General features: G+C 34.7%; 1 protein-coding gene across 2 annotated transcripts in view; it reads right to left on the reverse strand.

Annotated features, from left to right (window-relative positions):
* The window catches only part of LOC106873660 (SH3 and PX domain-containing protein 2A), a 90,525-nt gene that overhangs the window by 7,920 nt on the left and 66,239 nt on the right, over nt 1-16,366 (reverse strand). For both annotated transcript variants that reach the window (XM_052972755.1, XM_052972754.1), the window contains 4 exons: nt 13,727-13,869; nt 10,887-10,991; nt 7,742-7,859; nt 4,631-4,982 (listed from right to left, as the gene is read on the reverse strand). In XM_052972755.1, the coding sequence (XP_052828715.1) occupies nt 4,631-4,982; nt 7,742-7,859; nt 10,887-10,991; nt 13,727-13,869 (718 nt within the window). The remainder of the gene's footprint in view (nt 1-4,630; nt 4,983-7,741; nt 7,860-10,886; nt 10,992-13,726; nt 13,870-16,366) is intronic.

Genomic DNA, 16,366 nt, shown 5'->3' on the forward strand with positions numbered 1-16,366 from the left:
ATTGGAGCAGCAGCTATATGATAATTTCAAAGAACGCCTATTAAATATTTTCCTGTATCTGTGAGTTACTGGAAAGTGTTTGTCTAGGAGAGACAAGAATTTATTTTCCTATCTTAGTTTATATGTTTAGGGAAAAGGGAAGGATGAACCAAATAATTTTTCATGGCCTATATTTAGGTCTATTATTATTATTCTGATTAATATTAGAGGGAATATATATTAATTTATCTGTGCCTAAGTACATTTTGAAGAATTAGAAAAATTTCGCCTATACCTGATTAACTTGTTGATATCTTTCAATTCTAACCTTATAATTTAAAGTTTAAGGAGTATAAATCTTTTATTATTTTAACTCTTTTGTTTTCCGTTTTTCATTTTCTGTTTTTTAACATTCCATATGCGTCCTTCTCAATATTTCGTGTTTCTTCTCTCATTCAATTTTTAGTTCATTAGGATATGTAGTTTGTGCCTGATGAATATGTTTGAGGTATTACTAAACATATGAAATTATTAGTAGCACATAAAAACATGTCTATTAAATAATATTTATCTCTCATCAGATGGAGTACATTTTTTGTTGATCTTACCATCACGGAACAGTAAAATATTTATAAATATATAAATATATACATGAGTAACAGTAGAGATACAGGTGTCAATCCATTGACACCTCTACCGTTACTCATATTTATTCACCTGTCTTGGAATATGCCCTTCATAAGTATTATGGACCATATATTTAATATAATGTACATGTCTAAATAGCTCAAGAGTGGATTTTCTCACACAGCTGGGTCTAATTGTTTACATACAATGCAAGAATATCTTTCGGCCAGTACTTATTTACCAAGTTTGATATTTACATAATATTGTTGTGTGTGTGTACTATTCCGACCTAATGAGGCGCCTCAGTTTAAGGACCTAATTCAACTGAATCTTACTTATATTTTATATATATATATATATATATATATATATATATATTTACACACACACACACACACACATACACATATATATGCCTGACACAACATATATTACAAAATCTAAGAAAAAATATTTAATGTAGTTAAAAGACAGACTTGACCAGTTTTGAAACCTTCAGTAGTCAATATAGAGACACAAATCTTATTTATTGTGCATGGAGAAAATGAAAGATAATCTTGAAATGTTTCATAGATAGTTGGATACTCATCAGAGTATCAAATACAATACACAAGTGAACTGCAAAGGCTAGAGTATATCAGAAAATTTCTCTTCAAACAGGAAAGTAATGAGCATCCCGACATGTTTCATTACTATTTGGCTACTCATTAAAGGAGCACCAACCACCATCTGTTCACAGCAAAATTACAGCAATTGTTATGATAACCTGGTTACTTTATATGTGTATTCATCAGAATAATTACAAAAAAAAAAAAATCAATTAATATTTGTATTTGTCTCTGTATATATGTATACACATGCTAACATACATTTGTATCTGTAATGCGATGAATGTATGCTAATATATGAGTATGTATGTATGCACATATAACTATATATATAGGTGAGCACAAGTGTGTACGTATGCTGCTATATGTATATATAAACGTAATAGAGGACAATAGAGGACAATAAAACATTCAGACAGATAGACGATAAAAAGGCGGACAGGAGAAACAACAATTAGAAGGACATGGAAAATAAGGACAGGTCATTTGTGGCCTTCTTTCTTCGAAATTGTAAGGACATCTGGTAACCTAACTGAAGAAAGACGGCCATGAATGACCTGTCTTCTTTTTCCTGTACTTCTAATTGTTGTTTCTCCTGTCCGCCTTTGTATCGTCTATCTGTCCGAATGTTTTATTGTCCGCTATATATATATATATATATATATATATATATATATATATATATATATATATGCATATATAGTTTTTTATGACTGCCTCACATGTATGGCCCACGCTACTAAAAGTTTCATGCACATAGAACCCATGTACATTCTTCAGGCAGCAGCCATACCATCAGACTTAAACAGTTTAAATACATCATTAAGAACATTTCCCCACTTTAGAGACCACAATGTGTCTCCTCAGTTAAAACTACCCCTGAACCAATGAATTAACAAGAGTACAGGCTCTTGTTTACAAAATAAGCAAACAAATTATTTGCTGGTGCATGCTGATCCCTGCCAAACTGATAATAATTCAGAGTGCATGGAGAATAGTAAGAAACCAAACAATAACTTATCTAATAATTCTCAATATGTTCTGGCAGATTTGAACATGAAGATGGTCTTCATTGTTGTATTTTGTCATTGGAGAATGTCTCTCTTTAAACAATGGGTCCTCATAACACATGCGATGCACTGATTTAGTTCCCTCTGTCACTTTCACATCCACTAAACTTTAAATAACATGGAGAACTAAGTCAACTCAGTACTCAATAAATATAACTCCCACTATATGTGGTGAGAACTATTTTCATTTGTTTGCTCACTCACACGCACATATATAGTACAGTAATCCCTTGACTATTGTGGGTGTTATGTTCCAAAGTCCCCCACGATAGGTGAAAATCCGCGAAATAGAAACAGTACTAAACTGTATATTTTTTTTATTACTTTTATAATTTGTATATATTTATTTTATTATAAATGCAAAACAACACCACAGAGGAATCAAAGTAAGCTTAAATAATAAACTGCGATATGGCGAGGAATTACTGTATACACACACACACACACACATATATATACATACACATAGACATGGATCATAAGTAGTATGTAATATTTGAGATTTGGCAGCTATTTCTAACACATAAATAAATATATGTACTATAAAACATTTCTATAGCTTTTGTTTTGCTTTTGGTGAACATTATGTCAGAATATATGAGCAAACAAAACAGAGCAACTGTTCTATGTATGTTCCATCTCTCTTAAGGAGTTTTTGTCAGCAGCAGTGTACAACTTTTAACTTTTCACAAACATATTTTTTAAAACAACAGCTATCAGAAGTTAAAAAAGTAAATTTGATGAACATATTTGCATATTTAACACTTTCATAGCAGAAAGATCAAACATTAAATTACTGGAATGTTAACAATGCTTTGTTTCATTGCTACAATATACTATAGAAGGTATTGGTACTTCTTTTTTTCTTTCTTAGTCAACTTTGAAACTCTGTTAGTTATCTATCTATCACACACACATTGGGATATTTGTCCTAGATATTTTAAAAAGATGTAGACACTCCCACAATTCAGCTGCCTGGCAATCTCAAGTCATATGAATAATCATGTCGTTGATAAATTCAAGAAGAATCTGATAAACATCTTGAAAGAGTCTAGCCTAAAGATATCTTTTACTACCAACTTAACAAAGGTTGATTTCCTAGGCATAACCAGACTCATGACCCCTATAAAGAGCCCAACAAAGAAACTGATTATGTTTAGACATTCCAACCCCACCACCAGTTGTAATCAGAAACTTAGTCACAGGTATCAGCAGAAGGATCTTCAATTTATTGGCAGAAAGGGAGAGATTCAACAGGGCTTCAACCCATTATAATGAGTTGCAAGTTAGTGTATATGTAGAATACCCTGATCCACCCAACCCACCCACAAATCAGAAGAGAGAAGAGAAAGGTAATCTCGTTGATCCTCCATTCAACCTAGATGTTTCTACCAATATAGCTGGGAGCTTCCCAATGCTAAGTAGGCAACATTCTCCAAGAACCCTAAGATATAAACTTTTTAATTACCTTAATGTCATGAAAACCTCCTCCTTTCTGTTCCACTTCATCTAGAGACTCAGATACCAGAGAAATTACTTCTGCAACATCATATGAAGCATTCTTGATGAGGTCCTCTCCTAACTCACCCAGACTTCATAACTGCTAACTCCACCTCCATAGGATTTCATATATTACCAGCTTGCAGAATCCATCGAAAACCAACTTATCCTATTGTTGTCACCACAAGTGTATCTTGTTAATGAACTTCAAGTCATTGGCCATTGATAGCCAGCATATAACACCCTAGGTCTAGCTGGCAGAATACACAATCCTGCTTGCTTGTAGAGATAATATCTTACTATCAGCAGATGATGCTGGTCATGTAAACTCATATTTAATCTTACACCATAAAACCTTTCCAATGAAATGTCACACCATACAGAATAACTAACTGTCACTAACATTCTGTTTTATCACATATGGCATCCAATAAAAGAAATTATGTTAAGATTATAAAAACACCCATATCACTTGAACTGACTAATGGAGACCTAAATGCTCTCATTCACAAGCAATTTTAAAATCCTCAAACCACACCTACTGTCTTATGTCTGCACATATGTATTTTCGATCTAAGAAAGGAAACCTCTACATGATAGATATGATCAAAATAGTAGTTAAATCTCCTTCATATCACATCCTACTGTTGTGTATGTGTATGAGCCAACAAAAGAGACCTCTATATGGTAGTTTGAGCTGAAAGTGTTAAACAACATCTATCTCTAACCAATCAAAGCTATGCATTTTGAGACAGTGAGAATTAAAATGCCTTGGCCATTGACACTGGTAACAAAGATATATTAGTTGGTAATTATACACTTTAATAAACACACATACTGAATTACCTTAGCTGAAGCAGTTTTCATGTCCTTGAAAGTATTTCTGCGTTTTGGAGCTGGAGCATAGATACGGCTATAATGGCTATCATTCTCATCCGAATCATCATTGTCATCAGAAAACTCATCACTTTCATAGTCATTTTGGTAACTTGGGGCATTTGGTTTAGCATCCATATCAACAGAAATAATGTGGCTATCACCAACACTAGTCACTGGACTTTTGAGCAAATTGCTCACATCAGATAAGTTGTTGACTGTTTCTACAGTTCCAGAGGCAAGATTATCCAGTCTGTCTTGGACATTTCTTTCAGCCAACTGAAGGCATGTGGCAGGAGCCCAACCAGCTTTCTCATTTATGCTATGAAAAGACATGAGAAAAAGAAAAATCATTATTATTTGTTTTGAGTAGATACAAAATGGAATACAGTCTACTATGCTTCTCAGAAATGTCTACCAATTAGCATTGATGTCAAAGTAAGTATACATGTTATCAAGATGTTCATTACATATTTTTATTATCAAATATTGGGTATCTTGTACAATAATGATATCTTACAACAATAGAAAGCCATAAGTTTGGGAATAATTGATTATATTGACCATGATACAAGGCTGGTACCTATTTTCTTGACCTCCATCATAAAATTTTTAACATTATAAAATATATCCATTTTAAAAAGCAAAGGCAACCTCAGTGAAATTTGAACTCAAAATGTAAAAAAGCTGAAAGAAAATGTTGCTAAGTATTTTGTTCAATACTTTAACAATTCTCCCAATCTACTCCCTTATAATAATAACAACAACAACAGCAGCAGTAATTTCTTTTTCTTATTTGCTCTAATGAAAATGGATAGGTGGACATTACAAGGATTAGTTACAAAACTCTATCAAAAGTTTTAAGTATTGAATGAATAAGAGATCCCCTAAAGCCTGGTTTATTAACCACCCTATTAATCTTATATCTTATAAGATGAAAGCTGTTGGGAATCACACAGGTCGGTGCACTCCCAACCACATTATGATGGACAAGTTTTCACCTTTCTATGTACAACTTGGCCAAATTTTACATTTTTCTTTCAACAGAGTTACAATGCAGAAATTATCAAAACTTTGCTTATGTCTACCTTTGTCACCACTTCCAAGCTAACACAACAGGGAATGTTCAGTCTGCCAAGACAGGGTTGAACAAGTCTGGTATACATCCATAGAGTTTGTAGAGTAGACCACCCAAACTATGTAGTTAGCTCCTTCTACAAACTACTCACTATTAGCAATGACTCAGAAGCAGTTATTGTCATCTTTCAACATTCCACCCTTTCTGTAACAGGATACTGTAGTAGGTACTGAAGTCCACGGTCTCTGTATACCTGCCTGAAATTCAATCACATGTATCACTTATGGCCCATCAAAAACCTAATTGTAATTTTGTTGCCATGATGGATTTGGGTGACTCTGTATTTATTAAATGGGATTACACAATTCAAATCAAATCATATTGTGATGACGGAACAGATGATAAAAACTTAGGGGTGACTGATAGACTAAATATGTACTGCTTGCTGAGAGAAAGAGAGGCTAAAGGAGAGAGAGCGAGCTTAAATACATAGACTATGAAGGGGTAAAAAAAAAAGAAGAAACTGGAATTTTTTTGTAATATTATTCTATTCAAATAGTTTTACATTTTTTATACTTTTATCACCTTCAAAGTATTCTCCATTTGAAGCAATGCATTGGTCCAGACGTTTTCTATTGTTTGAATCGGTGCTGGAACTCTTGTGAAGTGATTCCTTTTCATGCCTCCATCATTTTTTTATTCACCTCTTCCACATCTGCAAATTCCATAGCACCAGCTTTCGTCACCAGTGATGACCTTCGAAAAAAGATTCAGATCGTTTCCAGTTGTTCTTTCAGTTCATGACACACATTCAGTTGTGACTGCTTTTGATCTTCTATGAGCAAGTGAGGCACAAATTTTGCTGCAACTCTTTTCATTCACAATTCCTTGTTCAAAATTCGTTGGCAGGAGCTTCAGAACAAACTCACTGTTTGATGATGGTCCTCCAAGATCAGTTTGTGAATTTTCAATATGATTTCATTCATTTGGGAGGTCGATGGATGCCTAAACGAGGTTGGTCTTCAAGCAACAAGTGACCATTCCTAAAGTGTGAAAACCACTTGTAAACTTATGTTTTGCTCATGGCAGCATCCTTGTAAGCTGTTAGAAGCACGACAACTGTTTCGGCTGCTGTTTTCCCAGCAGAAAACAGAATTTCACAAAAGCAGACTGCTTCCCCATTTCAGTCATTTCAAAAAAAGGGGAGAAGCACGGTAAAGCAAAGACACACCACATGGCAGTACAACTTCACCCGATGCTGCTGGTCTGCATACTGATAGCTGAGGGTTGCATCAAGTGGCTTTTAGCAGCAGAAACCTGAATTACAACGGGCTTGTCCCACAGTTAACGTTTCCAGTTACTTTTGGGTACCCCCTCCAATATGATTACACAGTAATAAATCCAAACTTTGCTACAGCCATTGCATCCATGTATTGCTTGTTTTTCAGTCAGCCAGAGACAAGTGTCACCCATGCCACTTCATAATCAAGTAGTTAACAGTAGGGAAGATCAGACCTATATCCAGCAACTGCATTAGAACACTGTGGAGAAACTTGCTCTAATAAACAATTTGTAAATAAGTAAATAAGTGCATGATGCTAAGGAGGACAAAGAAAAATTAATCAAATATAACTTATATGTGCATTGTTGGTTTTTATATAAATAGCAGATTACAAGTGAACAGTGGGGGCAGTTGTGTATGCAGGAAACACAGATGCACTGGTATTATATGATGTAAATGAGTGCTGACAGTAGGAAGCACCAGCAGCACTGAAAGATTAAATAAGATATGGGAAGAAGATCTTAGGATGTAAGGCTTTATGGAAAAGATGACAAAGAATTAAGATGAGTGATAATATGACATTTAGCAAACTTTTATTCATGTCAGCACATTAAAAATGGATATTAAAACAATGACAACATCAATTTTAATAATGACGATGATCATTTATAATAAAAAATATAAATATAAATCATTTTATGTTTTCCTTGCTAGCACTCACCTGACCCACCACCATCCATCGAGATTCTTCTGGATGAGCTCCACTATTACCCCAACTCTCAAGGAATGGTCATCAGGACCCTCAGGTTCAAATGCTTCTATACAGACATATTTCTCTCCTACAATAGAGGTACATCAACTTGAGTATCAGCTTAATGGTAACAACTGATACTCAGTTGTTTAATGATTGCTCAACAACAAACAAGTTATCACATTTCTAAATTCACAGATTCATCCTTGACATTACTAACCTATGCATTCTACTCACTACCTCACACTATGGATTTAGATCACTACACACAACTACCACACTATACATAAACCTTACACAAATAATACCTTGTAGCTTTGACAATAATGAACAAACCACATACAACATCTACACTAATTTTAGCAAATTCTTTAACTCCAGTTGTTGCTACTCACCTATACATAAAATACAAAAGATTTTTTAAGAAACAATACAAAACACAGGTTAACAGACTACTTTTTAAGTCTATCAACAATAAAAAGAAAATAGGTCAGGGGAATGCTCTGCACACTAAATAAAAATATGGTAGACATGGTATAGTGACTTGAAAAACTTTGATCAACTGAAATCATTCAAAAAATTAGTAGACATCTTAAACAAAGAAGGGCACATTGGATAATGAAGTCATAGATATATAATAACTAAAGATGAGAGGGTCATAGCTGAGATGCCATTGATCATAGATCAACTTGATCACGGTTGACCTGCTGCTAAACAACATACACACAGCCTCATAAACATATGGGATCACAATTACCTCATCCTGCCATTCTTCAGATACAACTGCACAATCCCTCAAAACTACATCTACTACCTAGACACTAGCTCCAAATAAAGTTTGAAAATATCTTCCAAACCCAGAGTCTCCCTTCTCACCAGCAACATCAAAGAACATCAAAGACATGCGATCATCACACTGAGCAGCATAAATAGGCTCAAACAAATGCACAAACATTTAGAACTCATAAATACCGTATCTGGCTAACAAAAAGAAACAATAACATTACTCTGCAAACAATATATTAGATCCACCAGGGGTTATGCCATCTCTCCCTAGGTTTACAATCTTTCCACAACAAACAACAAAGAAAACAAAACAGTTCATCTTACATAATCACAGGTTGCACACAGAAGAGAAAAACAGGACACAAACAGCAAAACAAAAATATTAAAAATGAAAGATTACCTTGATATATGATGGGGCACAGTTTGGTGCCACAGCAATTCTATTCTTCAAGATCTCTTACATAATAATCATCTCTAAATACCCAGACACATTTAAAACATCCTCAAACACCATCTTTCACTCATAAATAAAAAATACACATTACACAGAAATAGCTGCAACATCAATGGCTTCATTAGCAGCAGCAATGCACAGTTCTAATGATATGTGCAGAGGAAAAATAACTGTTGCGCACTGAGTCCACTTTGTTCACCTCCATATTGACCTTCAATAGAATCTCAAGCCATACAGAAATAGCTTGGACAGAAGGGAGACTATAACATGTCAAGAATGTCACACTGCATTCCATGTGAGTAACCATAACATGTCAGAATGTGCAGTATAATCCTCAGTAAGGTGCAGCTGTAGAATATGCGGAACAAATAGATCACCAAATTACACCTACTTGTTCTATCGACTACCTACTGGTCATAGGTTTGCTCAAGCAAGGTTGACTAGGCTATGCAACAACACACACCATCCCACACATTTTACAGATGCATAAATGCACAACAAAATTTATTCATACACATCACAATGCACAAACAGTTATTACACACATATTACATTGCTTATGCACAAATCCTAACTCATTAAAACTTTGTACTAAAACACACACACACACACACATATACAATCCTATACTCAAGTACATGAAACTATACACAAACAACACATTGGTGCAGAAGTTAAAATCCTTTTTCCTATTCTGAAATATCTGCATTGATTTACTTTATGACCACTGAAGTGTCCTCAAATTCTTCTGCACTTCCAAATCCAGATTTTATTCAACCATCACCATATCTTTACTCATCAGGTTATCTGATTACTGCTTAATCAAGACAACACACTTCCTATCTTCATACTACACAACATCTACTAACCCATACTCCTCTCTGATAATTCAAGTCAGTAACTTATCTTTCTCTCAGACTCCTCTAAGATAAATAAGTGGGTGACTGATCCCATAATCTCAATCTTGATTGCCTTAAGTGGAGTATATTTTCTTGCAAGTAATTGTTTCAGGGTCTGGTCTGAAAATAACTTCCACCTTACTCCTCTGACTAAAATTTTAAAAAAAAACCCCAAAAAAACCAATCCTTCAAAATATAGCCTTTCACTTTCCTCACTCAACAAAAAGTCTAAAAACTTCAAGTGGTTCATTTCCAAACATGTAGCAGTACACAGTTCACTACTACTAAGAGACATTTACTTTACTCATCCCTGCCACATCTGCAAGGTGTCTATCAGAAAACCAAGGAATGCCTCCAAGCATTTGCCCAGAACCTCCATCATCATTATCATAACCATCAACATTTAACAACCATTTTCTATGTTGGCATGGGTTGGACAGCTTGACAGGAACTGATAAAGCCAGAGGCTGCACCAGGCTCCAGTGTTTGTTTTGGTTTGGTTTCTATGACTGGATGCCTTCCTAATGCCAAACCACTCCACAGTGAACTGGGTGCTTTATATGTGGCGTCATCACCAGCATTCATACCAATGCTTTTTAAATGACACTTTGGTTTTAGGATCTCAATTCTGTTGTGGAGGTCAGGTTTTCTTGAGTACAGCTATGCACCACATATCTTGATCCTCTGTCATCTCCTTCATAAGGTTTGGAATTCTCTTTTGCAGACATAATCCTACATCATCTTCATCAATCTTATCAATCAGGGGAGTTCTGCAAAGTTCTTGGGATTTCTGCTCTCAAACTTTGACTAACCAATAATTTTTCTTTTAAATACATATATATATATATATATATGTATATATATATATATATATATATATATATACACACACACATGCACATGCCTAAACCTATTTCTGCACAAACTAGTAGTATACACACGCATAAACATATTCCATATCTCTACACAGCCTTACCACAGTTCTCTGCCACAGTCCTGGAATCTTTCAGACTGTCACATCGCTTCAGATAGTTTCCAGGAACATAGCCTTGTCCAGAGTTTTTGTTCACCAGCCACCAACCTGCAAGTTAACATCATCATGTGAATCATATGCTACAATAAACATAAGTAACAACAACAACAGCACTACTACTACTACTACTACTACTACTACTATCAATGATCATATTACAATTGTTATTTGTGACTTTTGCCATGCAATTTTAGTATATAATAGCTAATTTCAGTGAATAGCTTCACACATTATCTTTTTTGAAATTATGCCTACTACATGATTAGCAGTAAGTAATACCAGACACAAACAGTTTTTTTGCTCTTAAGATATTGGGTACAAAGATATTGGGTGAAAGTACAAAGTGAAAATATTTCAGTTTTAGAGACTGAGTACTTATGATGTCATTAGTGGTGAGAAATACTAACAAAGAAGATATTTGTATACCAAAGTGGAATAAATGAATGTTATACCATATTTTCAAGTTTTCAGGACCAACAAAAGGACCCACTTATAAAGTAGAGAGAGATAAGACAGAAATAGTATACTTTTTCTTCTATATTTGTACTAAATTGCATCTAAAGAGACAAAACTACATGCCAGAAACTAGAATGATATAAGTGAAGAGTAAATGAAAGCCTTGCTGTCCCATGTATTGAACTTGGACAAAATTCTTGGAACACTCAAGGATATTTAGTGTAATTAGTTTGGTCAAGAGGAAAGGGCTGAACCCATGTAATTTGCATGATCAAAAACAGTGAAATCAGTGCAGTTAACATTCCTCTTAAAAAGTTGGGAGTTAACAACTGCAAGAAAAAAATGTACAAGGAGAGAATTCCAGAGAGTGGATATTTTGAGGAGGAAGGACTAAGTATAGAAGTTAGCACACAACATAGAAGTATAGAACAAGTATAGAAGTTAGCACACACTACAATATGGATGATGAGAAGAAGAAAAACCAAGTCAGGAGATGCTGAGTGGAGGTGGTACAAGACCAGACAACACTGAGGAGTAGAAACTACTGGAGAGTAGCGGTAGAGAAAGGGAAGACAATACACATGCGAGTCAGAGGTTGGAGTGTATCGGGTCAAGTCAATCCTTTGACAGGCCTTTATGTGGATGAGGTCTGTGTGTGTAGTAGTAGCAATGTCCTAGACATGGGACCAGTACTCCTTTGTGGATCTCACCAAAGCTTTGTTAAGGGTTAGTGACTGTTGGGGAAATAATCCTCCAAAGAACAATCCCAGACATGCTGAACTCACCACATTTGGTCTTTTGAGGATAGATTGCAAAATAATTTTCATTTCTATTGATGAAGTTACAATTGGTTAAAAAGGCTGTTTGGAATTTAAACACTATGTTCCATTTAAACCTGTGAAAGGAGATATCGAAGTTCGAGTTTACATCAGATCACACAACAGCTATGTACAAGGGTGAGTCAAAAAGTAATGCCATTTTGTTTAGGACAGGTATAATTACCAACACAGGAACATGTATAATACATCAAAATGAAGCTGGTCTTCTGTGGATCACATCCCTACTTCTCAACCGTTTCTCTCAATAGCAATGTTCCACCTTCAAATGAGAGCATGTATCCCTGCCCCGTAAAATTCTGTTGACTGTTCTTTGAGCCACTTCTTCACTACAGTTTTCACTTCCTCATCACTGGAATAATGTTTGCCTCTCAAACCCTCTTTCATGGGGCTGAAGAGATGATAGTCCAGTGACGAGGAAGTGAAAACTGTAGTGAAGAAGTGACTCAAAGAACAGTCAACAGAATTTTACGGGGCAGGGATACATGCTCTCATTCGAAGGTGGAACATTGCTATTGAGAGAAACGGCAACTATGTTGAGATGTAGGGATGTGATCCACAGAGGACCAGCTTCATTTTGATGTATGATACATGTTTCTGTGTTGGTAATTATACCTGTCCTAATCAAAATAGCATTACTTTTTGACTCACCCTCATAAATGACTCTCAAATTTATACTGGTAAAAAAAGTAAAACAGCAGTACTTCTGAAGTTACCCACCAACTGATTAGTAATAGGTTTAATGGAAATAATATTCTGCTAAGTTTATTGTGATAGTCTTCATTATTTTCTTTGGATTTACTTCTGAAAGTCTGGGAGAAAACAATAATAGAATGTGGAAGTGTGTGAGCAAGAAGCAGTGAAAACTAAGTCATTGCATTTTGAAATGAAACTAGTTCATCAGCTTCTCATGAAATTTCAGATCTGAACAAAACAAGAATAACAGTAGAAAACACATTACTTGCCAGGTAACATGGAAAACAAAGAAAACTTTCAAAATCGCTTAAAACTGGGTAGATTATGAGAGCTGGTAACTGGTTGCAGCTCATTGCCAAAAACCACTTTATTTTAAACTATTCTAATTATTATTTTTCACAACATATATGGGAATCAAATTTTAGTCATTAGGATTTTGATTGTTTGTTGTTTTATAATGCCTTTTTTTTCCGCTTTGTTTCATTCTTATTTGCTGTTTACATTACACTTTACTAAAAATTTTGTGTTGTATAAAAAAAAAAAATTATATATCATATTCTCAGGCTAACAAACAGCATCTTAAAAGGTAGTTTATTTCTTAATGGCACTTATCTTAAAAATTTTCTTCAGGTACATATGTGCAAGGGAGGTTACAGTTAAGATAATAATATGATTGTTACTCCTCACAGAAGTGGTGGTGGTGGTAGTAGTAGTAGTTGAAATACATATTTAGCTGGAGAGAGAGAGAGGGAGATGTAAGGAGAAGGAAGGTGGGAATGATATAGGGTACTTTACCATCTTCACATTTCTCAATGACTTCAAGGGTGTCTCCAGCAGTAACATCAATCTCATCTTTGTTCTGCTTGGTGAAGTCATAAACTGCAACATACTGCTCTAGTAATCGTGGAGTGGATATGGTGTTGAGATCTTGCTTTTTGCTGGAAATGGAAGAGAGGTTCAGAACATCATACTCAAACAACAATGGAAAAAAAGCTTTGAAAATGCATATACAATGCATGGCGATTTGAAAATGCATGTACAATGCATAGTGATAGGACAATGTGATTATAAGGAAAATGAAAACTTGGTGGCTGCTACAATGATTTATTGAACTTAATTGATTATTGATCAGTTATAAATTAGTTTCATAGTTTACCAATGTAATCTACACAACAAAATATCATAGCACCTTGTGAGACTTTCTTCATTGTACAGTCAACCAGACCACTTCCATTTCTAAGTAAGTATGGAAACCCAGAAAAGTAAACTTAAGCAGTAACAAACAAAACTTTATATAAATATTCCCACATATACTAATAAGAGAGTTTGGTACACAACTGGATCTTCTTGAGTTCCTGTAGAGGTACTGTCCGATCTTCCACACCATAGCATGTCACCATTGTCTTCTGAATCTGGTATGACAGGTTTTATTAATTTTGAACTACAATAGGAAATGTGGGGATTACCTGGGCACCAGAACAGAGCGCCAAGTCATGAACAGCCACAGTGCCTGTCTATATAGGTACCTAATATTTGCATAATTTGAATGACAATCAAAGCGTTCAACTTAATCTACAAATAATTTATTCTTACTTCTACTCACAAAATTTTAAGTCGTATTCATCCCTTTAAGGATATGAGTCTGGAAGTAGATGAACAGGTATATGCTTGAGTAAATAAGTTAGAGACAACATTCTCATTATAAGGGGTATACTTCCTTGTGTAGATAAATGCTGCAAGTTCTAGTCTCTATTCCTGAATCTTTGCAATCTTTACTTTTATATGCTATCTATTGTTAAATATAAAAGCTACAAAATTTAGATCAACAATCATCCTAAAGTGGTACCATGCTAGGTAATAGCTCCAATAAGGTACTACCTAAATAAGGGCTGTCACTACTTGATCTAAAATATGGTAATATAATTCACTTCTTGATATGATTGCCATAGGTCAATAAACCGTGGTTTAGAGACAATACAAACAACAATACCTGTTGTAAAACACACAGACAGACTTCTCGATGCATGCATACATATATACATGCACATTCATTCAAGTGTTTATATGAATATGTCTCATCATTCTCTTTAATTTATCCTTTGTGCTCTCCTCATCTGTCTGTCTGTCTGTCTGTCTGCCTGCCTGCCTGCCTGCCTGCCTGCCTGCCTATCTATCTATCTATCTATCTATCTATCTATCTATCTATCTATCTATCGCTTAATGTATACAGTATATAGTCATGAGCTACTACTAATAATCTCATTCATTGAAGGTATTATCTAGACAGGTTTTAAAACATGCCTAGTGTCTCCAAGTAATCTTTGTGCTCTGGGCACAAGGCCCAAAAGTTACAAATTAGGACAACAGAACAAGAGAAATCATGAGAGAAAAACAAGACAATGGTGGGTTCAAAAAGTAGATTGTTAAACTCAGGGAAGACTGAAATTGGGTTAGAAGCCAAAACAATACTAAGGAATATTATTAATATCAAAATCAGAGAGATACTAAGCTACAACAATGGGATAATAGCAAAACTGCAAAAGATTGGTTTAAGAATTTAAAGAATAAGTATCAGGCTAGATTTACACTGATATTATAGATTTTTATTTCTCTATACCGAGATTGCTGCTTGATAAAGTGATTGAGTTTGCAAAAACATGTTGACATAGGTGATATAAACCTAGACTTTATCATGCAAGAAAACATTTCAATTTAGTAAGGGCTCAGCATAAGTTAAAAAATTCCAATACAGATGAACTGTTCAATGTATTAATGGAATTGTATGACTGCTGACATCTGACATCTTGTAAGTCTCTTTATATTAAATACATTGAGGTCAAAGTTCCTATCTCAACAATGTTGGTCTATGCCAAGATGATGGATTGGGAATTTCCCATGGCTGTAATGGTTACATTCTTGATAAATTTAGGCAAAATCTCATCACTATTTTTAGTCAATTAGGCCTCAAAATCACTGGCATTACTGATGTGTCAAAAATCAATTGTTAAGATGTTTCCCGAGATTTAAATTCTCATTCCTATAAACTCTTATACAAGTCCCACCACTCTATATCAAAGGATCATGTCTTGCAAGCTACTTGGCAACCTTACTATTGCCAGTAACATACAAAAGGACCCAGTATACTCTGTAAATTGGTTAGCATTATGAAGGGCATCAAGCTGTAGAAGCCATGCCAAAACAGACATTGGAGTATGATACAGTACTCTGACCTGTTAGATCCTGTTAAACTCAATATTAAATGATAATGATGATGATATATAAATATAAAAAATACACACACACACACAGAAACATAAATTTATACATGACACAGACACATTCATACACATATATACCTACATACATACATATAAACATATATACACACAAATATATACAAGTATATATATACACACACATACAAGTATATATATA

The sequence above is a fragment of the Octopus bimaculoides genome, chromosome 14, assembly GCF_001194135.2.
Source record: "Octopus bimaculoides isolate UCB-OBI-ISO-001 chromosome 14, ASM119413v2, whole genome shotgun sequence".
NCBI lineage: Eukaryota > Metazoa > Mollusca > Cephalopoda > Octopoda > Octopodidae > Octopus > Octopus bimaculoides.